This window comes from Notolepis coatsorum (genome assembly GCF_963971535.1).
Source record: "Notolepis coatsorum genome assembly, chromosome: 9".
NCBI classification, from domain to species: domain Eukaryota; kingdom Metazoa; phylum Chordata; class Actinopteri; order Aulopiformes; family Paralepididae; genus Notolepis; species Notolepis coatsorum.
The window spans coordinates 127,010,285-127,034,345 of record NC_140173.1 but is presented as its reverse complement, the minus strand read 5'-3'; the positions used below and the strand labels follow the sequence as shown (position 1 = coordinate 127,034,345).

Below are 24,061 nucleotides of genomic sequence, written 5' to 3'. Positions count from 1 at the left end.
TATTTTACTAAAGTCGATGCTGACAACGCTCGTTGCCACAAGTGCAACAAGACATTTGCCAGTAATGTATAAGCGCTGGTACTTGTCAATGTGGCTGGCGGGGAGATAACGTTAGCTCCGAGTAGAGTAATGGCTGACAATCCGGAGGTAAATAAACGAACGAGAGCTTCTGATTGGTGGTAAGAAGAAGAGGTGGGTGCAAGCCGTGGGACGTAATTGGCAGATCGACTGTCTGTCTCCAAATGTAACGTGACTACGTCACAGCCAAGAAAGGGAGTGCTGGATTTGTGAAAAACTCCCTGTTCCTAAACCACACGCTATCAGTTTTACCACAGTACTGGCAAAACGGGAGGAGGCTATAATAAAAACAAGCGCCCTTCATCCAAATCCACCCACACCGGATTTCTTTTAACCAAAAAATGTATTATATGTTATCGGAGCTATCAATAACGTTATCGAGTTTATCGGGATGACGTCATAATTGCTGATATCGGCCCGATAATTATCGGCCCGATAATTATCGTGCATCCCTATCCCAAACGCCCCAGCTCCATCCGATTCCTTAGCTTTTTTCACTGTTTACTTATCATGCATTTCAACACTAATATATGGGCAGTACCCCAAGTCAGACTGCCCTGAACCCACTTATTAAAAATGATCTTGGGGTCTGAGGGCAGTAGCCCCCAACCCCCTCCCTAGGGGAGCACTTAAGTTAAGTACCCTCCATTTGTTCTCTTTGGGAGCCAGGGCCAGCTCAGTCACTGAGCCACCAGCCCCCCTCCTTGCAAATCCCCCTCAGCGTAATGGGATTACCTGAGGGCTGGGAAGGACTGCTTCCCACTATGGACTTTAATTATTCCCAATCGCCCCAGCTCCAACCGATCTTTTCAGATTTTTTCACACGATTATTATTACACATTGAGTCACTTCCATATGGGCAGTACCCCAAACCAGACTGCCCAGAACCTGTCTTCTAAAATATTCTGGAGGTCTGGGGGGAGGAGCCCCCAACCCCCTCTCTGGGAGAGCACTTGAGTCAAGTACCCTCCCTTTGTTCTCTTGGGGAGCCAGGGTCAGCTCAGTCACCCCCGAAATATAACACCTGAGTGCTAGTTCTAAAGTGGTAGAAGGGTGGTAGAAGGGCAGTAGAAGAGCACAGAATCTGAAGAGCTTCATCTGTAGGCTGATTTTCTCAGCTTCTCTAGTAGGCTACTATAAGATGCATATCAAATACATAGAGGTGTACTGTGTTCTCAAGCACAAAAGCATCTTACAAAATGTATTTACTATTGACCATGGTCAAATAACTTCCTATCAATTGCAACCCAGCTGTCTTTCGTTAGTTATCAGTCCTAAAACGTTAGGTACTTAGCGGAATTTGTTTTGTTAGCACTCTTATTTGGTACTGCGCTTTAGCATCGCTTGTACTGTATACCAGTTTGCCCTCCATCCCTCTGGGAGGCGCTATACGAATCTCAGTTCTAGGACCAGCAGGCTCAGGGACAGCTTCTATAGCTCTATATATCCATACCTACTTGTGTTAATTAAACCACTGGCTGGTATGGTTTTTATTACCATAGTGTATTCATACATGTACAACTGTATTTCTTTTTTTATTTGAATTCTTTATTTCAAACATGTAATAAAATACAAACAATATAAAATCAAAACAAATGATTGAAAAATAAATTAAATAGAAAAAATATATAAATAAACTAAAGCAAAACATAGCATACATTTCAATTTACGAAAAGGAGTAGGAAGAAGTATACACTTATTTAATCCTACCCCTTTTCCACTACTCAAATGAGTGTACTAATTTAAATCCTTACAAAACAAATATATATATATATATATATATGCAAAAGAAAGAAAAAAAAACTATATGTAAAACATGAAAGAAATAAAATAAAAATGTAAACACCCGTGAACGTCAAATCCCTTCCTCATCCCTGTACCTCGTTAACATAATTTCCTTATAATTCAGTTTGAATTGTCTCATACTTGGACATTGAATTGTCTCATACTTGGACATTGCTTTAGCACCACATTCAGACTGTTCCACAGTTTCACTCCACATATTGAAATGCAGTGTCTTCTCATGGTAGTGTGTACACTGAGAACTTTTAAATTGAGTTCTCCCCTCAGATTATAACCCCCCTCTCTATCAAAGAACAGTTCTTGAATGTTTCCTGGAAGTACATTACCTTTTGCTTTATACATTAATTGTGCTGTTTTAAATTCCACAAGATCATTTAACTTTAATGTTTTTGACTTTAAAAATAATATGTTTGTGTAATCACGATAACCTGCAATGTGAACTATCCTTATGGCCCTTTTTTGGAGTATAAAAAGTGGTTGTAGTGTAGAATTATAAGTGTTTCCCCAGACTTCAGCGCAGTAATTTAAATATGGTAAAACTAGTGAACAGTAGAGAATGTGCTTTACTTTACTCATGACTGAGTAAAGTACATACATTAACATATTACTCTGTAGCTTTGTCATATTATATACTTTGTGTTACGGACAGTGTCCTTATGTGTATATATATAGAGGGGGTAATGTATAATAAGCTGTTGTATAGGCATGTGTTGTTTGTTTTCTTTTGTCTCCCTCTTGTGTCTATATATCCCCATTCTCAGGTGTCTCAGTTCCAGCAACAACAACAACAACAACAACAGCAGCAGCAGCAGCTGAGGCTCGTCAAGCAATCAAGCTCCACACTCCTTCATATACCCCATTTGTGTGCAGTGTTAGTTAACTCCCTGGTTCGTTTGGTTGTGGTAACTATTCTTGGTCTGTGTGGGAGAGCTCTTTGTGTGTTCTGGTAATAGAGCTGGTGAAGGCTCTGGCACTTTGTGCTGTTAGTTACTTTAGGAGGTATCTTTAGTGTTGTGTATCTTTAATATAGAAACTGTATCTTTAGTGTTGTATCTTTGGTGTAGAGCTGGTGGCAGAGCTCTGGTTCATTAGAATTGTTCTTTAGTGGAATCATAGTAACTTTTGGTGTTCATAATCTTTTGTGTACATTACTGTTTTGTTCCTAACCCGTGTATATTTATTCCTCGTCACCCAGCCTATGGTGATTGTTTTTCTTGTATATTAATCTTTTGTTTCGCACACAGGGACATTGAGGACAGGAAGATACCCTGGGTCTACATTTTGCATCACATAGACATAGGTGACCTACTGTTAAAGACACCAGCCTTAGAAGTGAGCACCGCCACCTGTACTTTTGGGCATCCGCGCCTGAAAGGGGGGAGGGCTTTAATTTCCTTTTGATATTTCATTTGGTGCCACTGGTAGGTCCTCCTTGCTCTCTGTGTTGCTGAGTTTTTGTGTTTTGTGAAATAAATATTATTATTTTGCAAATTGTCTCTTGGGTTTTGTGTCACTGCACCCTCACCTGCCCTGTCTGTGGCCTTGTGTTGCGTCTCCCCACTGGGGTACGTAACACTTTGTTATACTGCAATGCACTTTACTGATACTTTCTCTATGGTTAGATGGCAACTTAATTTTATTGTACTCTGTACTTGTACTTGTACTTGCAATGACAATACATTTATCTAATCGAATCAAACGTGAATATCCCATTGCAATACCACTGCTGTTTTCCTTTTCAATCAAAACCAGTCATGGAGGTTCTGCAGTTGGCGTCTTTTAACATGCGAACAACACCGTGACAAGACAAGTAAACTATATTCAAATGAAGTCGAAGATAGTAACGAGACTCCAGACAAGAGTCAAGTTATTTGACCGCCCTGTTTCTATTCTTACCTCCATCTCGAAAGTCATGGAAAAAATCGTATACGAACAGGTCGCAAAGTACCTTGCGGGAAGAAATCTAATCTACGAATTCCAATCTGGCTTCAGAACATCCCACTCCACTGACTCATGCCTTCTCTATTTGAACGACCACATCAAACAAGAGGTGGACGTGGGCAAATACTGTGGCATGGACATGCTGGACCTACAAAAGGCCTTCGACACTGTCAATCACTCCATTCTGATTGACAAGCTAAAAGCAATTGGTTTTGATAGTCTATCAGTGAGCTGGATGCAATCCTACCTGGAGGGGAGAGAACAGATGGTGGAGGTAAATGGTACTCTATCCCCCCCCTCACAGTGAGCTGTGGTGTTCCACAAGGAAGCATACTAGGACCGCTACTGTTCCTAATTTATGCAAATGACATGTCGTCAGCTTGTGACTGCAACTTGTTCTTGTTCGCGGACGACTCAGCCCTGCTGGTCTCTGACAGGTTGAAAAAAACCCTCAGCTCAGAACTCGGCAGAATCTGCACCTGGCTCGCTGATAACAAACTATCATTACACCTGGGTAAAACAGAGTCCATTCTCTTCGGATCAAATAACAAACTCAGCAAGACCGACTGCTTCTCAGTTACAGTGGGTGACAATATTGTCACAAGGAAAGATGAAATTACATAACTGGGTTCCATCCTAAAGGCAAATCTTTCCTGTGACAAAATGGCATCCAATGTAATCAAAAAAGTCAACCAACAAACTAGATTCTTGTACCGGATCTCCTCTCTGGTAAACAAGAATACCCTGAAGACTCTGGCAGGAGCACTCATTCAAGGGTACTACGACTATGCTTGCACCTCATGGTACCAAAGCACCTCAAAGGCGCTAAAACAAGATTACAAACATCACAAAACAAACTGGTCAGACTACTACTTGACCTTACTCCTAGAACCCACCTCACCCCTGCCCACTTTGACTACCTAGGATGGCTTAGAGTAGACGACAGAGTACAGCAACTTGCAATGGGCCTGGTCTACAAGATACACTACACCACACAGGTAGCCATGTACATGTCGAAATACTTCCCAAAGGTCAGTGAATACCACGCCCACAACACCAGAGGGAGTTCCACAAATCATGTGCAACCCAGATTCGGCACAAACAAGGGACTAAACACATTTAGCAATTATGCCACAACAATGTGGAACGCCCTACCCACAGCCGTAAAAAGATGTGAATCCCTACCCACATTCAAAACCGCTCTTAACACATTCCCGGCCATTAGATTTGATGGGCCCCACTCTAGGACGCCAGCGTTTCATTACAACTTTTCACTGTGCGTCACATTGTTTGTAGAGCTAATCTATATATCTTATATTATAGCTATGTATCCATTGTCAATTGACAGTATGAACCTTCCGTTCAATATGCCATAAAGATTTATTTTTCCCATCAATACGTTCCTGTTTTATACCGTGATGAATATGAGCGTTATATCGGAATGGTCTGGGATAATTCCTGCAAGGCTAGTTATAAAGCGCTAAGCTAATAACATTAAATCGATTGGCGTTTCGGCCCTACACAAGCTACAGTTAAAAATCAAAATGCATATGATCGGTATCATGTTCCACCATGAATGCATGAAGGGGGGGGGGGATTAGTTTCTGATTATTGATTACCAATAACGGCATTCATTATTACAACAACATACGCTGATCAGGGGAATGGCTATGAGAACAAGGCCCGATCAGGCTGAAATTGACTTCAAATCGCTCTTTCTTGTGGCCGGTTGGATTCCAAAAAGAATTTCCTAGTTATTTGATTGCCATCTGCTAGATCATATAGTCCATTGGCTGATGCCATATTCCTTTACAGCATAATGAATTTGACGTCGCAAAAAGTATTCCAGGCGATCGGGTGAAGTGTGCAACAGGGGAAACTGCATTCTCGAGACAGCGCCAATACCAGGATCTGGCCGGTACTGCACTTTCCGAGTCCCAATATGCCTTTTCCAGCCAAAATACAGCTCTGTGACATTGAATAGGATATTAAAATCGAATAATAAAAAAAAACGAGTTAAAAACATATATATACGTGATTGGCCGTCAAGCGCTGGCTCCCAATCACGTATATAGTATACGTGATTGGGGATTGGGAGCCAGCGCTTGACGGACAATCATGTATATATACGCTTTTAACTCGTTTTTTCTTTTATTCGATTTTAATATCCTATTCAATGTCACAGAGCTGGCCGGGAATGTGTTAAAGAGCACCTACGGGAGGCTGTAATTCTAAACTGGCCACCGTAAAGGTCCAAACCCCCCCCCCCCCAAAATAGACAGTCTCCTCCGTATGTATATATTTTCTCCCCACCGTATGTATATTTTTTCTCCTAATGTACAGTCTCCTCCCCATCATATGTATATAATCTCTGTTAGGATCTATGGGTAACAGTACTGTATATTTGCATATCGTATATGTCACAAATTTAACAGTACTATATACCTGTATGTCATGTATGTCCCTATGCCATAAATGTCATGTTGTGTATGTCATAAATGTCACTATGAATTGAAAATGGGGGACCCTGATGTAAACAAGACAAACGCCTTTCTCTGGTCTGCATCCCCTTAACAATTGTGTGTATTGAGCCATACTGTATTGTACCCATTCTGCAATCTGTTAAATAAAGTTTTCATTAATTCATTCATTAGATACTGCAAGATGAGAACATGCATTGTAATATTAGATGACTTAAATATCCCTTCCAGATGTATTTTAAACCCTTAAAAATCTTCCTACAATTTGTGTAATTTCCCACCAAAATGTTCCATAAACTACTGAAAATGGGTTAGCAGTATCTCTCTACCTTTACCTTCATTGAGACTGCAAGGGTTTGCAAATAGTCAACAAGCACCCATTGATATTTAAATTTATTCCACCCGTGCGGTCCGGTACAGGACCGCAAATGACATCACGTCATAAATCATTCTCTCTAGACTGTATGACATAATGTTATTTTTTTTTCTAAATGTATCCAACAGTAAACATCCTAACCATGTCACAACAGCAGTCATAGTGTATATTTTCAGCAATACGTTTGTTTACCAATAGGTTAAAGTGTTATTAATGAAATATGAGTTTAGGAATTGTATTCAATAGATTGCAAATTTCGACCGGAAATAAATCCGAGCTGCCTTTTGCTGTAGTTATTATGATGAAGGAAAGACGGGGCTTTCAATGAGCATTGAAATTTCAAAAAAATACATCTCCTAGGGTTCTCCAGCCTTCTGGAATCAAATGACTTCCTGATTATTCTTTTTTTATTTCTCGAGATTATATACCACAAAACTGAACGTTATTGGCATAGTTTGGAGCGCTGTTGGTGCGTCTACCTTCTGTGAGCATTTAGCAACAACCGGCGGTGCAAACGGATTCAAAATGGCGGACCTGTCGCAAAAAAATAAAAAGCTGACTGTATTTACAGTAGATTTTATTCTCGGTTCTTCATGCACGCCTGGTGATACTAAATCCAAATTGAACTCTGCCATTGGAAAGAGTAGATTTCACCAGATCCATAGATGTGCATGTTTGCTATAATAAGGCCATTTATAGGCCTCATATTCTATAATATTTCAAATTGCATGGGTCCGGATGGCAGAATTTAGTACTGTATCTACAAAACCTTCTGTTTAATCATCTTCCCTTTATTCATTTCCTTAGCTCAGTGGCAGTGTTTTATGTCTGGTAATTCTTAGCATGGTGTTATTCACTGTCAAATATGCAAAGAAAAATCATAATTCATATTCTCTTTGTTTCATCACAATTTAAGCAAGCCCGGTAATAGACACAATATTTCGGACACTGGGAATACATTCATTGAGGTCCATACTGTAGATGGCCCTAGATACCAAGAACATGCAAATGGACCTTGTAGAAGTGGAGCAATCTTCCATTTACTTAGGTATGTATTTTAGGTGGATTCTCATAAAATAGGGCTCCGGGCTTAAGAGGTTAATATACATCCACAGCTTTTGGAAAGGTGCAGAATAAAACTAGCTTTCCCCCCCAAAATAATTATTGATTACATTTGAATATCATTAAAAATATGTTGAATCTCCCTACGGGGATAAAGGTTTAAATTAAATACAATTCAAGTTTACATGTTGCTTGCATGTATCCCCTCCCCATTTCCCCATGTGGAATGCACATGATTAAATAAATGACATGCTGGTGCTGTAGTGCGTTTATACTGTTTATATTCTTTCAAGACAAGTCTATGCCTACTCAGTTTTCTATGTATGCTGAAGCTTTCAGACGGGATGTTATTTGAGCTGCGCTCATTCTAGGTTCTGTGCACATCTTGATGTCATGGAGGAGAAAGCTAAATGGGTGTTTTTTTAGGAGAAGAACAAGAGATAATTAAAGATACATATTAAACTACATTGTTTAAACATACCTGGAATTGTGCATTTGGTTGGGAAAGTGTTGGTAGAAATCAAGAATCTATAATCAAAATCCTCCAAGAGGAGTTGACCATAAAAAAAATTGTTTAGTGGAGGGGATCGAAAGTTAAGACCCTTTTAATGAGCTAAAAGCAGCTTATCGCATAGAATATAAAGATATACAAATAACATCTCAGCTGTCCAGGCACACAGGAAAGACAGTGGTCATTTAAGGAAACTTGAGTTTATCCTAGAATCAATAACAAGTGAAAGAGAAAATTGCATCCAAGCTACATAAACTGATAAAATATAACCGATAACAGTTGGAACATAATCCAAATGTACTGGGAAACCAACCTACAGTAGCTATACTTCATACTATTTAGATTAAATATTTGTTTTTCTGTTTGTGTTGCTTACTTGTTTGTTGTTTCTTAAGTATCTGTTTTTGTTTTGACTCTTGTGCAGAGATTTCCCCAGCATCAGCAGTATTTATAATACATCATACATCAGTAGTGAATTACGTGTTCTGTAATTGGTCATTTCTTTGTAAGCGTTTACTTTTTTTGCTTTAAATATCACGTTGTTTCAATTTACTGTACTCAAAATGCCTAAATAACACCAATTACTTCCAGATGCAGTAATGGCATGTATGATTAATTTGAACGAATGCCTAGTATCAACCAAAGTATTGCAGTTGCAATCCCCCAAAGCATAAACACCAATGAGCTTGGAGTAGCCCATCCCTCTATCCCACAAACATTACCGAGAGCCCATCAAATGGAACAGTATGTTTTTTTTTATTGTTTTGAACTGCACTGTATGCTATATGTTCACCTTGTACAAGAAACAAATACAAATAGCTAGTCACACTAAAAACCAAACAATCTGCTAGCAGCCTTCTTATGCTAACATCGCGGATCTAGAGGGGTGGATGTTGCCGTCGCTCACAGGGCGCAAAGCCCTCTGGGAGCTCCGACTGGTCGTCATTAAGAGCCAAAAACAAACTATAAGGATGAGAGGGCGGTTCACATAAGACTATGATTATAAGAACATTTAACTAGGCAATACAAATCTAACTGGACTGCAAAACATACGTATAATATATAAAAATACCACAATGAAGAAAAAGTTTGAGACACAGAGCGATAATCCAGACTTGCTTTTTTCTTTTCTTATTCTTATAGATTTGGGGGAAGAAAAGATACGTCTGACAAAAGTAATTTTTTTCCTGAGTCAGTAAGAGATTTACTCTTTATTCCAAACCCTTGTCCTGCCTGGTTGGCTTAACGGGTGCTGCTATAATAGGTCCTTTCAATGCAGACACATCATATTTTAGGTAGGAGAGTGTTCTGAAGATGTACTCATAATGACCAAAATGCTATAGGTACTGAGGTTCAATTCAAAAAGAGTTTTGATAGATCAGTTAGAACAGCAATATTTATTTTGAGGTGACTATCACTGAACATACAATATCGAACTAACAACTAACGGCAGTCCTCTTTTTTTCCCATTTTAGCTTAGTGTTTTGGTTTCAAATGGCAACTTCTCTCCTAGGCCAGAATACTCTCCACATATCTCACAAACATCCATCCCTACATCTTGTCTTTACATTCAGGGGCCAGCTGATAGAGGGAGAGACATGGACAAAGATCGGGTTTAGATTACTATGGAGAATACCAACACCACTTGCAACATGAGTCGACTTTTCCTAGCTGTCAGATAAATATAACGGTTTGAATAATTTCATTTTCTCACACCGAGGAACAGAAAGACAGATATTATTCACTTGCAAGGAGGGACACGGAACAGAAGATAAACAGAATAAAATAAAAAACACAGACACACTTCAGCTGAACTTAAGGAAGGGGGAAGGAGGCTGGCTAGTAACGCGATGTCATTGTCCTTCCAATCTCTCCCATCGGTAGGTGAGCCAGGGACGGTGGGCGTGGCCTTCCGTCCTGCATGCGATATCATCAACATGTCCCAAAACTCAAGAGGAGCCTCTTGGCAATGTCCAAAAAAAAAATTATAATATCAAAACAAGATTAACACTTAAACCAAAGAAAAGGATAACAAGTGTGTAGGGGTTGGGGAGCGGGGGAGGGGAGGTTCAAATCTTCGTGGGCATGAGTTTGACGGTCAGTCCTCGCTTTGGAGTGGCAGCGCGCACGTGTATTATCCACTGTCCTCACTCGGGTTTGGCTGTTTCATACAAAAATAAACCCGCGGTGAAGCGCTGGCCAGCGGGCGGTCCGCTGGTAAGTTCAGGTGGGTGGGCGGTATGGTGGGTTGGTCAGGGATAGTATACGTTATTAGCTCCCCCCCCCCCCCGGCCTCAGTCCTACGGCTCGGTCATGTGCTCTCTCATGGGGTCGCTGTGTTTGGAGGGTTGGTTGGGGGAGGGGGCCTGCGAGGGGTGGGTGCCGGAGGGCAGGGTGTGGGCGATGGGCACTCCCCCAGCCACCATGCCTTCCATTGGCCCCGGGATCCCACTGGGGGCCACGCCCATCACACCAGGGGGGAACCTGCGACAGGGACACAGTGCGGGAGGTCAAAGGCCATGGGTAGGAATAGTACCAACAACAAGTCTACTTGATATGGTGCTGTTTTACAGTTAGTGATGATGGCAAAAACAAAACACAATTGGTAAAACTAGTGAAATAGGACACGTCTAGGCCACACTTAGTGAACATTATCCATACATGATTAGTTGCAATACTGACACATAATGTCATTAGCCTACAACAATACAAGTACAATACATTTTAAAAAAACTAACAAAAAACACCTGCCATTTCTGTGTACCTGTTCATGTCGCTCTAAACAGGGATTTAAAAATAACTACACTATTTCTAAAGTTGTCAAATGAGAATTAAAAAAAATTACCACAAAACCTTATGTGTTGCCCTTGGCTTGGGGGCATAACAAACATATCAGAGAAATAGGTCTTAGTTAGCATTGTAAAAAAAGTATTTGGGAACGATGCAAAGTTACAGACAGGGGTCAGAGTGGCAAAAAGGAATTCCTGAGGGAACGGCAGGGGTTCTAGATGGGAGAGGACTAAGGCAGAGAGATGAAGAGAAGGAATGAAACCAATATGGCAAACAAAACGTTTTGACAAACGTCCTCTTGACTAAATTACTTGCCATGGGGTTTGCATCCAAACTGCATTACGTGCATCCGCTAAAAACAAAATGGACTACATGAGATTAAAGGTGCTATAGATCAGTGGTTCCCAAAGGTGGGCCGTGAGCAGCCACGGATGGGCCGCGAGATGATTTAAAAAAGAAAAGAAAAAGAAAAATCTTTTTTTTTTCTTTTTTTTTGTCAGGCCACTGAACTTAGAAGCAGGCCAGGACAGTGTTTCTAGTTGTATTCTAAAATTCTATTCTATTGTATTCTAAAATGTGACTATATGGTTTTATATTAACTTAATAAATAAACAAAAACGAAAAATCTACTTATTTCAACGAACATTTCAAACTAAATAACAGATTATGCACATAAAACGCTGAAAACAACCGAAGCAACAATAGTATTTTAATGAGGCTATTATTATTATCATTATTATTTTGCAACAAGTTAGCCCTCTCATAAATAGCACATATAAATGAATAACTACGGTAACTTGAACTAACTTAATAGGATTGAAGTGATATTTGGCTTAAAAAATCGGTCGCATAAAAAAAAAGAGAAAAAAAAAGAAGCCTGACAATGTGCATTGGGCCGCGGCTCTCTGACGCCTTATTTTCTGGGTCCTGGCCTGAAAAGTTTGGGAACCCCTGCTATAGATAACATTCAGCCACTAGATGTCACACCAGATCACCAACATCTCATTTATCCAATCAGGTGCATTCCACATGGGGAAATGGGAAGTAGAGAGGAGATACATGCACGCAACATGTAAATAACATTCAATATAACTTTTAAATAATGAATCAATAATTAACTAATTAAGCTTACTAAAAAGCCATGTGGATGTATTGTAAATTTTTTTTTTTAATAAAATTACATACAATTTGTATCTATAGCACCTTTAATGGTTTGTGTGTTGTCAGGTGGTTTTAGGGTGGGGGCTCGGGGCTCAATGAGAGGTTTGGGTGGGTAGGTACAGAATAGATGGGTCAGGATATAAGGCAGATTTCCAACACTTTTCACTTAACAATAAACTTGGACCATCACAGGTAGGCATTGACCTTTGGGCCAGCAGTGGTAGTATTTATTTACCTGGTAGAGATTTAGGTATATAATTTGTCTTGCATTCCTCCTGTTGCTATGGCCTGTACCATGGTTTGGTTCACTCGGCTGTGTGAGAAAAGCAGTTCAGTCCGGTTGAGACAAAATGGAGACTGAGAGATGAATAGCCTTAACTAACAGGGGATACAATTCATGTAGGACTTGTCCAATGAGGAACTGTTTTATATGCCACAGATGGAAAGTAGAACCCACCCTAAAAATATAGCCAAAAAGAAGAGATTGTGACAAACATACATGTGAGCATGAAGACTACTCGTGTTCCAGCAACTCATTTTACATTAAAGCTCAGCCAGTGTAGAGTTTAGACACTAGATGGAGAAACCCTGGGGTCCATGTTCACAATGTCTCTCAAAAATATGAGTACTGATCTAGAGTCAGCTTCATGTTATGCTGTCAATAATGTCACAAGGACATGTGTTCTTGGTCGCTGACACCAGAGCAGCACTCCTACTCATTGGGAAGCTCTGTGAACAACCCCCCCCCCCCCTCCCAGGTCTAGTTTATAACCGTGTTGGGTGGCTGGGATTCCTCTCCCTTACCTGTAGGCGGCGCCGTTGAGCTCAGGGTGCACCTGCTGCTGCTCCATGAGACCCCAGGGTGCCGCGGTGACAAAGAACTCCTTGTTGACGCAGTTCCGTAGACTGTCGGGGATGCGGCCTGTGGCGAGACAGATGTAACAGTCGCTGGGATAAACAACCCTTGGCGTGTGCAAAGCGGAACTGTCAATTCACATGTGATGGTGAATCGGCATAGAAGTGTGTGTGTGTGTGCGTGTGTGTGTTAGGGCGCTGACTGAATCAGCGAAAAAGAGGGGTGTGTGTGTTTTCAGGCGTGCCTGCCTGCCTGCCTACCAGTGATGGCTCGGCGGATCTCAGTGGCGGCTGCCTCTCTCATCTCCAGTGAGGCCTGTTCGCTGTACCAGGCTGTGTGCGGTGTGCAGATCAGGTTGGGGGCGTCCTTCAGAGGACCCTGGGTAAAACTAGAGAGAGAGAGAGAGAGAGAGAGAGAGAGAGAGAGAGAGAGAGAGAGAGAGAGAGAGAGAGAGAGAGAGAGAGAGCCTGCTCACAAATACCACCAATCTGGTTGTGTGGCAATAAAGGAATCTTGGATCTTGTGCCAACCTGCTCGTCGGGAGCAGTTGGGGGTGAAGTGTCTCGCTCAAGGACATTTCGACACACTGCAGGCAGGGAGGAGCCGGAATCGAACTGGGAACCTTCCGATTACCAGATGACTGCTCTACCTCCTTGAGCCACTGTTGCCCCCTAAGTTCAAGTCTGTATATTTCTGGATGCGTGTTGGGTGAGCTAGCCAACTTCAAGCTCTCAGTTCCCTCAGATATTTAAAGGGGAATGCTGCCCCTTTTAAGAATTCACATGTTCCTAATGCCACACAGTAGTTTGTGAGTACTGGTTTTGGACGTCCTCCATAAAATGTATGTGTTTGTGAGCTCTTACACCCAAATGAGGTTTAAATTCTGGTTCAGACCTGTTAGCAATGCTAGAATATAAACCTCTGTTGGGTTTGAGAGCTCAACATAACATTTCATGGGTCCACCACATCAGCGCCGCCGCCCCATGCACTGTCTATGAAGCAGCTTTTACATCCAGGTTCTCTCCCTCTGATATCTAGCTTTAGGAGAATATCTCTCTCTCTCTCTCTCTCTCTCTCTCTCTCTCTCTCTCTCTCTCTCTCTCTCTCTGATATCTAGCTTTAGGAGAGCATGATGCTTCTCTCTCTCTCTCTGATATCTTGCTTTATGAGAACATGATGCTTCTCTCTCTCTCTCTCTCTCTCTCTCTGATATCTAGCTTCATGAGAACATGATGCTTCTCTCTCTCTCTCTGATATCTTGCTTTAGGAGAGCATGATGCTTCTCTCTCTCTCTCTCTCTCTGATATCTAGCTTTAGGAGAACATGATGCTTCTCTCTCTCTCTCTCTCTCCCTCTCTCTCTCTCTCTCTCTCTCTGTCTCTCTCTCTCTCTGATATCTAGCTTTAGGAGAGCATGATGCTTCTCTCTCTCTCTCTCTCTCTCTCTCTGATATCTAGCTTTAGGAGAGCATGGTTCTTCTCTCTCTCTCTGATATCTAGCTTTAGGAGAGCATGGTTCTTCTCTCTCTCTCTCTGATATCTAGCTTTAAGAGAGCATGGTTCTTCTCTCTCTGATATCTAGCTTTAAGAGAGCATGGTTCTTCTCTCTCTCTCTGATATCTAGCTTTAAGAGAGCATGGTTCTTCTCTCTCTGATATCTAGCTTTAAGAGAGCATGGTTCTTCTCTCTCTCTCTGATATCTAGCTTTAGGAGAGCATGGTTATTCTCTCTCTCTGATATCTAGCTTTAGGAGAGCATGGTTCTTCTCTCTCTCTCTGGTATCTATAGCTTTAGGAGAGCATGGTGCAAGCTCACACAAACACTGACTGAACTGTCCTGGGGGCATAGAGAATAACATGCATTCTTAAAATGGGTAGCATTCCCCTTTTAACCTTAACATTATATTTATCATGTTTAATAAAGTGAAGACCAGTGACGTTGTGTGAATGCAGACTCACCTGAACGGTTCAGACTCATGGACGTCCAGGGCAGCGCCCCGTATCCTGCCCTCCTTCAGGGCCTGAGCGAGGGCCTTCTCATCCACCAGACCCCCCCGCGCCGAGTTCACCAGGAACGCACCCTGACGCATCTACACCAGCATGCAACACACACACACACGCACACGCACACACACACACACATTGAATGAATCATTGCATTTATATAGGGTCTCTCTCTCTCTCTCTCTCCCTCTCTCTCTCTCTCTCTCTCTCTCTCTCTCTCTCTCTCTCTTGCAGTGCATTTACAGTATATAGTCCCCCCCTCTGGTACTGCATTCCACTTATATCAGCAAGTGGGGGTTTGTAGCCATGTGCTGTATAATAAGGTAGGCCATTTCATTGCTCTGAAATACGCTAAAATGCAAGGCAACAAGAAAGATGGCTGTGAAAGGAGAGTTATGGAACAAAAACACAAAAATACAGGAATAAAGGAAAACAAAAGCGCAGTTAAAAGAGGCTATTTGGATATGTATGGAAGTGAAATGTGGACATTTGAATGACAGCGATCCCTTCATCTTTAGATGCTGTAATTCAAGATCACTGAAGGGGCACAGAGAGGCACACACACCGTGCACACAGAGGCACACGTGCACACACACACCGTGCACACAGAGGCACACGTGCACACACACACCGTGCACACAGAGGCACACATGCACACACCCCGTGCACACAGAGGCACACATGCACACACACACCGTGCACACAGAGGCACACGTGCACACACACACCGTGCACACAGAGGCGGATCGTCTTTTCATGAGCCGATAACACAATTCTTTGTCAACTAAAACAGGCCCCCAAATTTCAAAGAGCAATTCTGATGTCTTCAGTTCTGCCACAGCATGGAGTTCGTAGAGTGTACTGTAGGTGGCGGTAGCGATCAAGAGTAGGCTAAGGGGCTGATGAGGTAGATGTGTACAAATCTGTATCTCCACACATTGAATACCATGTATGTTGGCGATTGGTAGTGTGTGTGTGTGTGTGTGTGTGTGTGCGAGCATTCACCTGTTTGATGGTGAAGTCGTTAATGAGGTGGTGGTTGTGCTCGTTCAGGTTGCAGTGCAGGGAGACGCAGTCGCTCTGGTACAGCAGGTCCTGCAGGGTGTAGACGCGCTGCACGCCCAGCGACCTCTCCAGACCGTCCTGCAGGTAGGGGTCGTAGAAGAGGACGTTGAAGCCGAACACCTTGGCCCTCACCGCCACCGCCTGGCCCGAGCGCCCTGGGGGGAGGGAGGGAGAGAGGGTGTTAAAGCGGGGGAGGCGGAGGGGAGTGATCCACGAGATCTATGTGATGGAAAGGTACACCCTGAGACCACGGAGGGGAAGGTTTGAGGAGAGGTGGAGGAGATGGTGTGAATCGGTGAATTGAACATTTGTGCGATGGTGTGAAATACGGAGAGAAAAGAAAGGCCCCTTTTTTGTTTCGTTATTTTCATTGATTTTGTTACATGTAATTTTTATTAAAAATAGTTTGTTTCATGAATGTTGTGTCCGTTTTGTATTGACAAAATTTAAATAGAATTACAAAGAAAAGAAAGAATTCAGCCCATTTTTGGAAATCTATAGCAATTCAACTTTCAAGCATCTGTAATATATCAATTCCACTCACGGCAGCAACATTACTTCTAAACGATATATATTTACTACCAACATCCATACCTCAGAAAATAATTATTCTGGCTTTACAATAATAATCCGATTTTAGTTTGTATTTGTGGGTGGCAAATCCTGCACTTAACCTATATAAGGATTATGTTATTGGAATATTTTTCTCATGTAGCCTATCAGCAAGACGTTATATTGGGAAGAGGTATTTCAAGAGAAATGTGTATTTGTCGATCAAATAAAAGTTTTAAGCGTAATCTTGTACACTGTCTTCGCTCTCTCTCTCTCTCTCTCTCTAGCCCATCTCCCTGCAGCTACACACATACATACACACACGCACACACACGTCACACACACACACACACACACGTCACACACGTCACACACACACACACACACACACACACGCACACACACTACTTATCGCTATGAGATGGAAAGAACCTAAACGCACAGTAACCAACTGGCCCCTGACATTGCTGGATGTTTTTATTTAAAATGTTTTACTTGGTATTTTGTATTTATTATGTTTTGATCTGCAAGTATTTATTATTTATTATTGTCTTGTCATTATTATTATTATTGTTGTTATTATACAAAACAGATTGTATTCTCTCCCAAACAGGGAGATGTCTGATGTTTTCCCACAGTGGAAGGGGCTGATCTTACTGGTCGGGTGAAATGATCATACTGTATACTCATCATTATGGTTTAGGGGTGAACTGGTCCCAGCTTAAACACTCTTATTCTGAGAAACTTGAAGGGGAAAGTCACCTATTTGATGCATCCTCCTGTTATTCCTGTGCCCCAGGACAGTTCAGCAAATATTACTCTCTCCTTAAGTTAGAAATCCAGGAGAGAAACCTAAGATTTGTGATGTCATCTAGATGTTAAATGAATTCAGTGGAGGACTGTATTAACTCAATGGAGGCCAAACCCGAGATAAGTTGGGTTAACTCGCCATGCGTTGGGTGCCAGACCCGAGATTTCTCGGGTTTTGGTAGTTTATTCCTTTATTCGATATTTCTATTCATTATTCATCCAGGGACCTCTGTGTTACCATAGGGAATGAGTATGAGGTCGCCAAAGTACAATACCGGCCGCATCCAGCTAGACGGTGGTATCGAGCACCCTTTGTAACCTTGTATCTTGGCCTGTGTAATGGCCAAATGTCTCCGGTTAAAATGTTCCTTTTCGGCGGTTAGGTGGCCGAGCGGAGATTGCGTTCGTCACCAGCTCCGGAGCTGTGAGCTGGATTCGCCTGTTCGAATCCAGCTCACAGCTCCGGGGTTGTCACCAGCTTGGCTGGCCGTCTGCACTAATACAATTGGCTGTATTAGAGGGTGGGAGAAGCTGGCGGGGTGGGTCCGGGTCGTTGTAAACAGCTACTCCTACAGTTCGGTCGGGGCGCCTGCTAAGCGCGGATAGGACTCGAGGGGGATAGTGTGGTCCTCCCACACGCTACGCCCTCTCGATGAGAATCCGCGCTGCCAGGTGAAAAGAAGCGGTGATTGGAGGAAGGAAGCACGTGGTAGCCTCCACTCTCCCAGATGATCTGACTGTGGGGGGTAAGTGCGCAGCGACCAGGAAGGGACTGGGAATTGGCATACGACTAACATTGGGATGGGAGAAAATCGGAGGAAAATGGAGGGGGAAAAAGACCAAAAAAAAAAAAAAAAAAAAATGTTCCTTTTCGGGCGAGGGGAGCGGTTCTCCCGGTTCCATTGAAGCGCGTCAAATATCCCGATCCATATGTTGTGGTGGATTATGCCGTGGACCAAATGGACATTGGATGTACCAGATGGCGATCAAACAATTGGAATATTTTTTTTGGAATACTCACGATCGCAGGTAAGGACGATCTGACGATAATCAGAAACGACCCCCCCCCCCTTTCATGCATTCATGATGGAACATAATAGCTATGATATAGATTTGATTTCGGAATAATAGCGTGTACAGGCAAGAAACGGCAACGTCTATAGTGGAATTGACGTATAAGGCTATAACTCAGCATTTCATGAATTACCCTAGGCCGCTCTAAAACCATACTTATATTCACCACGGTATAACACGGGAACGTATGGATGGAAAAATTCATTATTTTTCACATATTGAACGATAGATAGGTGGTGTCAAATGGGCCATAGTGTTGTATCAATAGCTATAATATAGAATATAGTTATAGCTCTACAAACAAGGTGATGCACTCCTATTGTTTAAAGCGCGGCTACAGCGCACCGCCCCGACTAATAGCTGGCGCTGAATGAGGTAAAGGATAAGGTCATTTCTTAGCAGTTTTAAAGTTGGTAGCAAATTTTGGTAGAAAATGCACCAACACCGGGGCTAGACTACAGCTTGCGTGCGTAGGGCATATGGGTATATGGGTAAAACTGGGTCTATTCTAGGCTACATATAGTGTAATTACATTAGTTCTCATTCTAATATATGGTTGGAGAGTGATGAAGAACTGCTGTGAACCTACATGATTTTTAGTTGACACTGTGATATGAAGCCACTTTCAGAATGAAACTGGGATCTAATACAGCAGCTCTGGGTAGGAATGTGCTTTTGACAGCTGTTGTGAATCAGGGCCCTTGCATTGCTGCTATATGCCAAGCTATTCAAAAATGTGCTTTAGGTAACTTTTGGATGCAGTATGTGCGTGCGTATCATGGAAAAATACACTCCATTCCTATTTTACAGCCGGTGTGCACAAGGCTCTCACGCAGTCAGACGCACAGTGAATTCCCTGCACGTTGTCTAGCCCTAGTCTAGTGTAATGCTTATTAAAATGCAAAAAGAGGGTGTTTGGAAAATTATGGGGTAGATTAGGAGATTAGGATGACATCATAACATAGGGGCAGACATAGTTAAAGGATGAGGCCATTGTAATAACAATTTTATATAGCTTACGAAAATACCAAAACCTGCAATGCATTTGGTGCGATCGTGCTCGGATTCGACGCCGGATGGCTAGTGAGAAAGCCCCCTCACTCTCAATACTACCTACCCTTAAGAGCTCTCAACCAGGAAGCCATATTATGTGTATGCTAAAATCATTAAATGTAGCTTGCAAACACATATTTCCAGTTTTACATCCAGTGGGGGACTGTATTAAAGGATTACTGACGGGTCTGAACCAGAATTTAAACCTCATTTTGTGTAATTTGACATCCAGGTGAACAAAAAAAGTTGTGGTTTCCCTCTCTTCTAGCATTGGGAGAGAGTGGTGCATGCTTTACAAATACAGAGTGAGCTGTCGTCGGGCAAAGGAAGAACAAAGGGGAAGTCTTAAAGGAACATTTATGGGAACTGCACTTACCGTCTTCTCCAGAGTCACACAAGAAGATTAGATATCAATTCCCTCTCTGTGCGTTCAGTAGAAAGCTATCCAGCTTCAAGCTAGCCTAGCTTAGCACAAATGAATGGAAGTGGATACGGACCCACTAGCCTAGCATAACACCGGGAGAGATGTTTTTGGCAAACAGCTACTGTAGGATAACTGGTCTGTATCTACTTCCATTCACTTGTGCTAAACTAAGCTAGCTTGCAGCCGGATAGCTTTCTACTGAACACGCAGAGAGATAATTAATATCTACTCTCTTGTCTGACTCTGGAGAAGACGGTAAGAGCATTTCTCATAATATTGTCACGTTCCTTTAAACTGGGTGACATTCCCCTATAAATAGCTGAGGAAACGCAAGGCTCTAAGAAACCTTTAAAAAAAGATTGCTGTTCTTGGACTCAAAAGTCAAATGGAGTATATTGCTATGTCTTTGTATGCTTTGTTAGTGTTAGTTTATCCTGACACTTTTTATGCTTCCCCCTAGAGAAGTCTATATGAAACGGCCTAGCACATTATGCTTTTTATACATCTTTTGGATTTAATTGATTTAAATCATGAATATTTTGGTTACTTTCTTGGTTACTTTCAATCTAGCATGGGGTCCAGGTTTTTGTCTCAAGGTGAGGTATGCCCACTTGTTGTCAAGCTGAAATAATTATGTCCTCTTACTGATCTATACGTTCACCTACATATGACCTCACAGCCTCATGTCCTCTTACTGATCTATAAGTTCACCTACACATGACTTCACAGCCTCACGTCCTCTTACTGATCTATAAGTTCACCTACACATGACTTCACAGCCTCACGTCCTCTTACTGATCTATACGTTCACCTACATATGACTTCACAGCCTTGAGAGTTCAAATATGTAAACGCTGCATCCTTCCTTGCAGTCGGAGCTCACCGAAGCCTATGAGGCCGAGCGTCTCTCCGCGGATCCTGGCCGCTCCGGACGCCACCTCGCGGATCTGCTCCACACTCTGGACCCGCGTGCCCTCCCGGAGAGCCTGGTACAGCCAGGTGTTTCGTCGGTAGAGGTTGAGGATGTGACAGAGCGTCGAGTCGGCTGTTTCTTCTACTGCTGCTGAAGGGATGTTACACACAGCGATGCCTAGAGAGAGAGAGAGAGAGAGAGAGAGAGAGAGAGAGAGAGATGTATGAAGAGTTTAATTCCCTAAGAGTAATCTATATTCTAGTCGCACAAGCCAGACAAGATGAACTCACAAGGTCTCAATTGGCTTGCAAGGCTACAGGTATCCACCATCTTATGACATTATTGATTGCATAAAAGTGAAAGACATGGTCTATTGTTAAAGATGTAAGCTTATAAGACCCTTGATAGCAAAATAGTGACATCTGTGACAATGAAATAAAATTCATGAAATGTAATTCATTAATGAGCATACCACCCCCTCCCCGCCACAAATTAGATATAATAATGCAAACGTACATTTTAAAATTAACCTCACTACTATCGGCCTTCTGACATTCAAGAAACAGACTACCGGTATACACACTGTATGCGTGTGGAGGACTGTAAGGCTATAGAGATATTGGGGGGGGGGCTAATTAATGTTCATATCAACAACCCTGGTATACAATATCCACGTCAACGTGCCGAGGTTTATTAATGGAAAGAATGCAGATAATGAGGTTGTCGCACTAAATCCTCCGCCGACACAAACCACACGCCCCCGGGGGCCAAGTGGGAATCTGGGAGGGAGAGTGAGTTTCTTATCAATGTTTTAACAGCTGCTCAGCATATGTAATACTCTCATTACATGTGTTGTTTATAATATGTACAGTCAGTAGGAACACGTTTGGTTTGGCCCACTTCCAGAGCGCCTCATCTCTTACCACAGGCGAGGGGGCTTCAGCTGCATTCATTTCAGTCTCTTTTTAAAAGGGATGAGGCCGGTGTACCTAACATTGTCAACATAGCCTATGAAAATATCAAAACCTATACAATGCATTCCTTCTACTCTCTTCTACCCTCATGAGCTCTGAACCAAGAAGCTGTACATTCCCGCACACAGTATGCTAAAATCATTAAATACAGCTCAGAATTGCATATTTTCAGTTTTAAATATCATAGTATTTTTTATTGTGAATTATTGTAATTATTGTAATTCCAAAATGTACTTCAAAAAGGCAACAAGCTCTATGGATGTACAATAGAAGACAGAACAGCATAGTCCCAGAGTGTGCTCATGAGTGTCCTCATTACACTGGAGTGTGGGAAAAAGTACAATGCCCCATGTTCATCACAACCATGAATTATTCTGACCAAAGCAACAGTACGTCGCCGTGACTTATTTGAACCCTTTTTCTTTTATGTTAGTGCCCGGTGTTGGTAAATGGACCACACTTAGTTAGTAGGAGAAATGCATTGTAAGTTTTCATCTTTTCATAGGCTATGTTGACATAAGAACAAAAAGAAAACCTGCAGCGGGCTTATGCTTTACAGGGTCATTCCTGTTCAAAACGTTGTGTTGAAACGCCCCTGCATGTTGTTCCTAGCTGAACACACACAGATGTGTTAAAAAGTGACACAACCTAAATTGTGTTGCCATTAATGCACATCGCGTTACACCTGTTAACACACGCATATGTTTAGTTAAAGGGGCAGTATACAGTTTCGGGGGAGGGGGATTTGTTTACATTTGTAGAGCTTGTAATATGAGTGTGCAAAACATATTTACTCCACATGTAACGTTAATACTTAGAATTACTCTTTGTCTGTCATTATAAATCACTACAAAATTATTTTGAGGCACCGTGAACCAAATGTAAGCCTAGAATATGTTTGTTGACTAAATTGGGAGCCCTGCCTTTCTTTTTAAAACACAGTGAAAGAACTCTTCAGGTACAGCTTTCTAAACTCCTCAAATAAAGTTTGGAAATGTTATTTTGGTAGATTATTCCTCCCCTTTAATGATACCAATTGGTATTGTTTTTTTTAATAATCTTTTTCCTCCTTTTTCCTCCTCTCCCAATGTTAGTCGTTATGCCAATTCCCAATCCCCTTCCTGGTCGTTGTGCACTCTACCCCCTACCGTCGGTCTGGGAGGGCGGAGACTATCACATGCTTCCTCCGACACATGTGTACCCAGCCCACCACTTCTTTTCATCTGGCAGCGCGGACTCTCATTGAGAGAGTGTAACGTCACACTACCTCTCTTAGATCCTCCCCTCACTGTGCAGGCGCCCCGACCGAACTGTAGGAGTCGCTGTCCACAACGACCCAGACCCACCCACCGGCTTCCCTCCCGCTGACTCTGCCAATCGAGCCAGTATGACGGCCGGCCAAGCCGGAAGCAACGCTGACAGCTGGATTCGATACCAGTGTCTCTTGCGTCAGTGACGAGTGCCTTGTCCGCTGCGCCACCCAGCCGCCCGGTATTGTATTTTTTATATTGTTGGAAAGCCTGATTAGTCACCTTTACAATGAGGTACAACTTGTAAGGAGCATGCATTCGTGGAATGAACAACACAGCTAACCGTGTTGGTAGCGGCCCAAAAATATGTGCCAAAATCCCCTGTAATATTCTTCTGTTGGTATTCACTCTCGTTTTGAGTTATTCTTCCAAGGGGGAGGAATAATCTACCAAAATAACGTTTCCAAACCTTTTTGGAGGAGTTTAGTTTCAGTGTTCCAGGGACCCATGTTATTGCTCTGAGAACAGTCTGTTTATTCATTGAATTTGATCACTTCTGTCTCTTGCAAAACTACACAGTGCAGAGGACAACACATCTTATGTTATCTAAACACGTATTTTTTTGTGAGGGATATTTAGATGGTTCTCTGGCCTTAGAACCACCAAAGAAATGGGTGAAACCAGAACACATTATTGGTTCTCATAAGGGACACGTAGTTCACCAGGAAAGTGAAATAAATGGGATTGAAAAGGGCAAAGCGCTGCTCATCTTCTCATCGTATGATCCTTGTGTCTTCCCAAGCCAAGACAAGTATACTCAAGTATATTTTCTGAACATGTTCTTTTTATGTATTCAGAAAGTATACTAAAGTTATGTTAAATTGAA

At 42.2% G+C, this 24,061-nt stretch overlaps 1 protein-coding gene across 2 annotated transcripts in view; it reads right to left on the bottom strand.

Moving 5' to 3' along the window:
* Positions 1 to 8,990: 8,990 nt before the first annotated feature.
* The window catches only part of ctbp2a (C-terminal binding protein 2a), a 249,785-nt gene continuing 234,714 nt past the window's right edge, over positions 8,991 to 24,061 (bottom strand). For both annotated transcript variants that reach the window (XM_084321180.1, XM_084321181.1), the window contains 6 exons: positions 20,922 to 21,128; positions 16,066 to 16,280; positions 15,016 to 15,146; positions 13,319 to 13,446; positions 13,007 to 13,124; positions 8,991 to 10,735 (listed from right to left, as the gene is read on the bottom strand). In XM_084321180.1, coding sequence (XP_084177306.1) covers positions 10,552 to 10,735; positions 13,007 to 13,124; positions 13,319 to 13,446; positions 15,016 to 15,146; positions 16,066 to 16,280; positions 20,922 to 21,128 — 983 coding nt within the window. In that variant the 3' untranslated portion in view covers positions 8,991 to 10,551. The remainder of the gene's footprint in view (positions 10,736 to 13,006; positions 13,125 to 13,318; positions 13,447 to 15,015; positions 15,147 to 16,065; positions 16,281 to 20,921; positions 21,129 to 24,061) is intronic.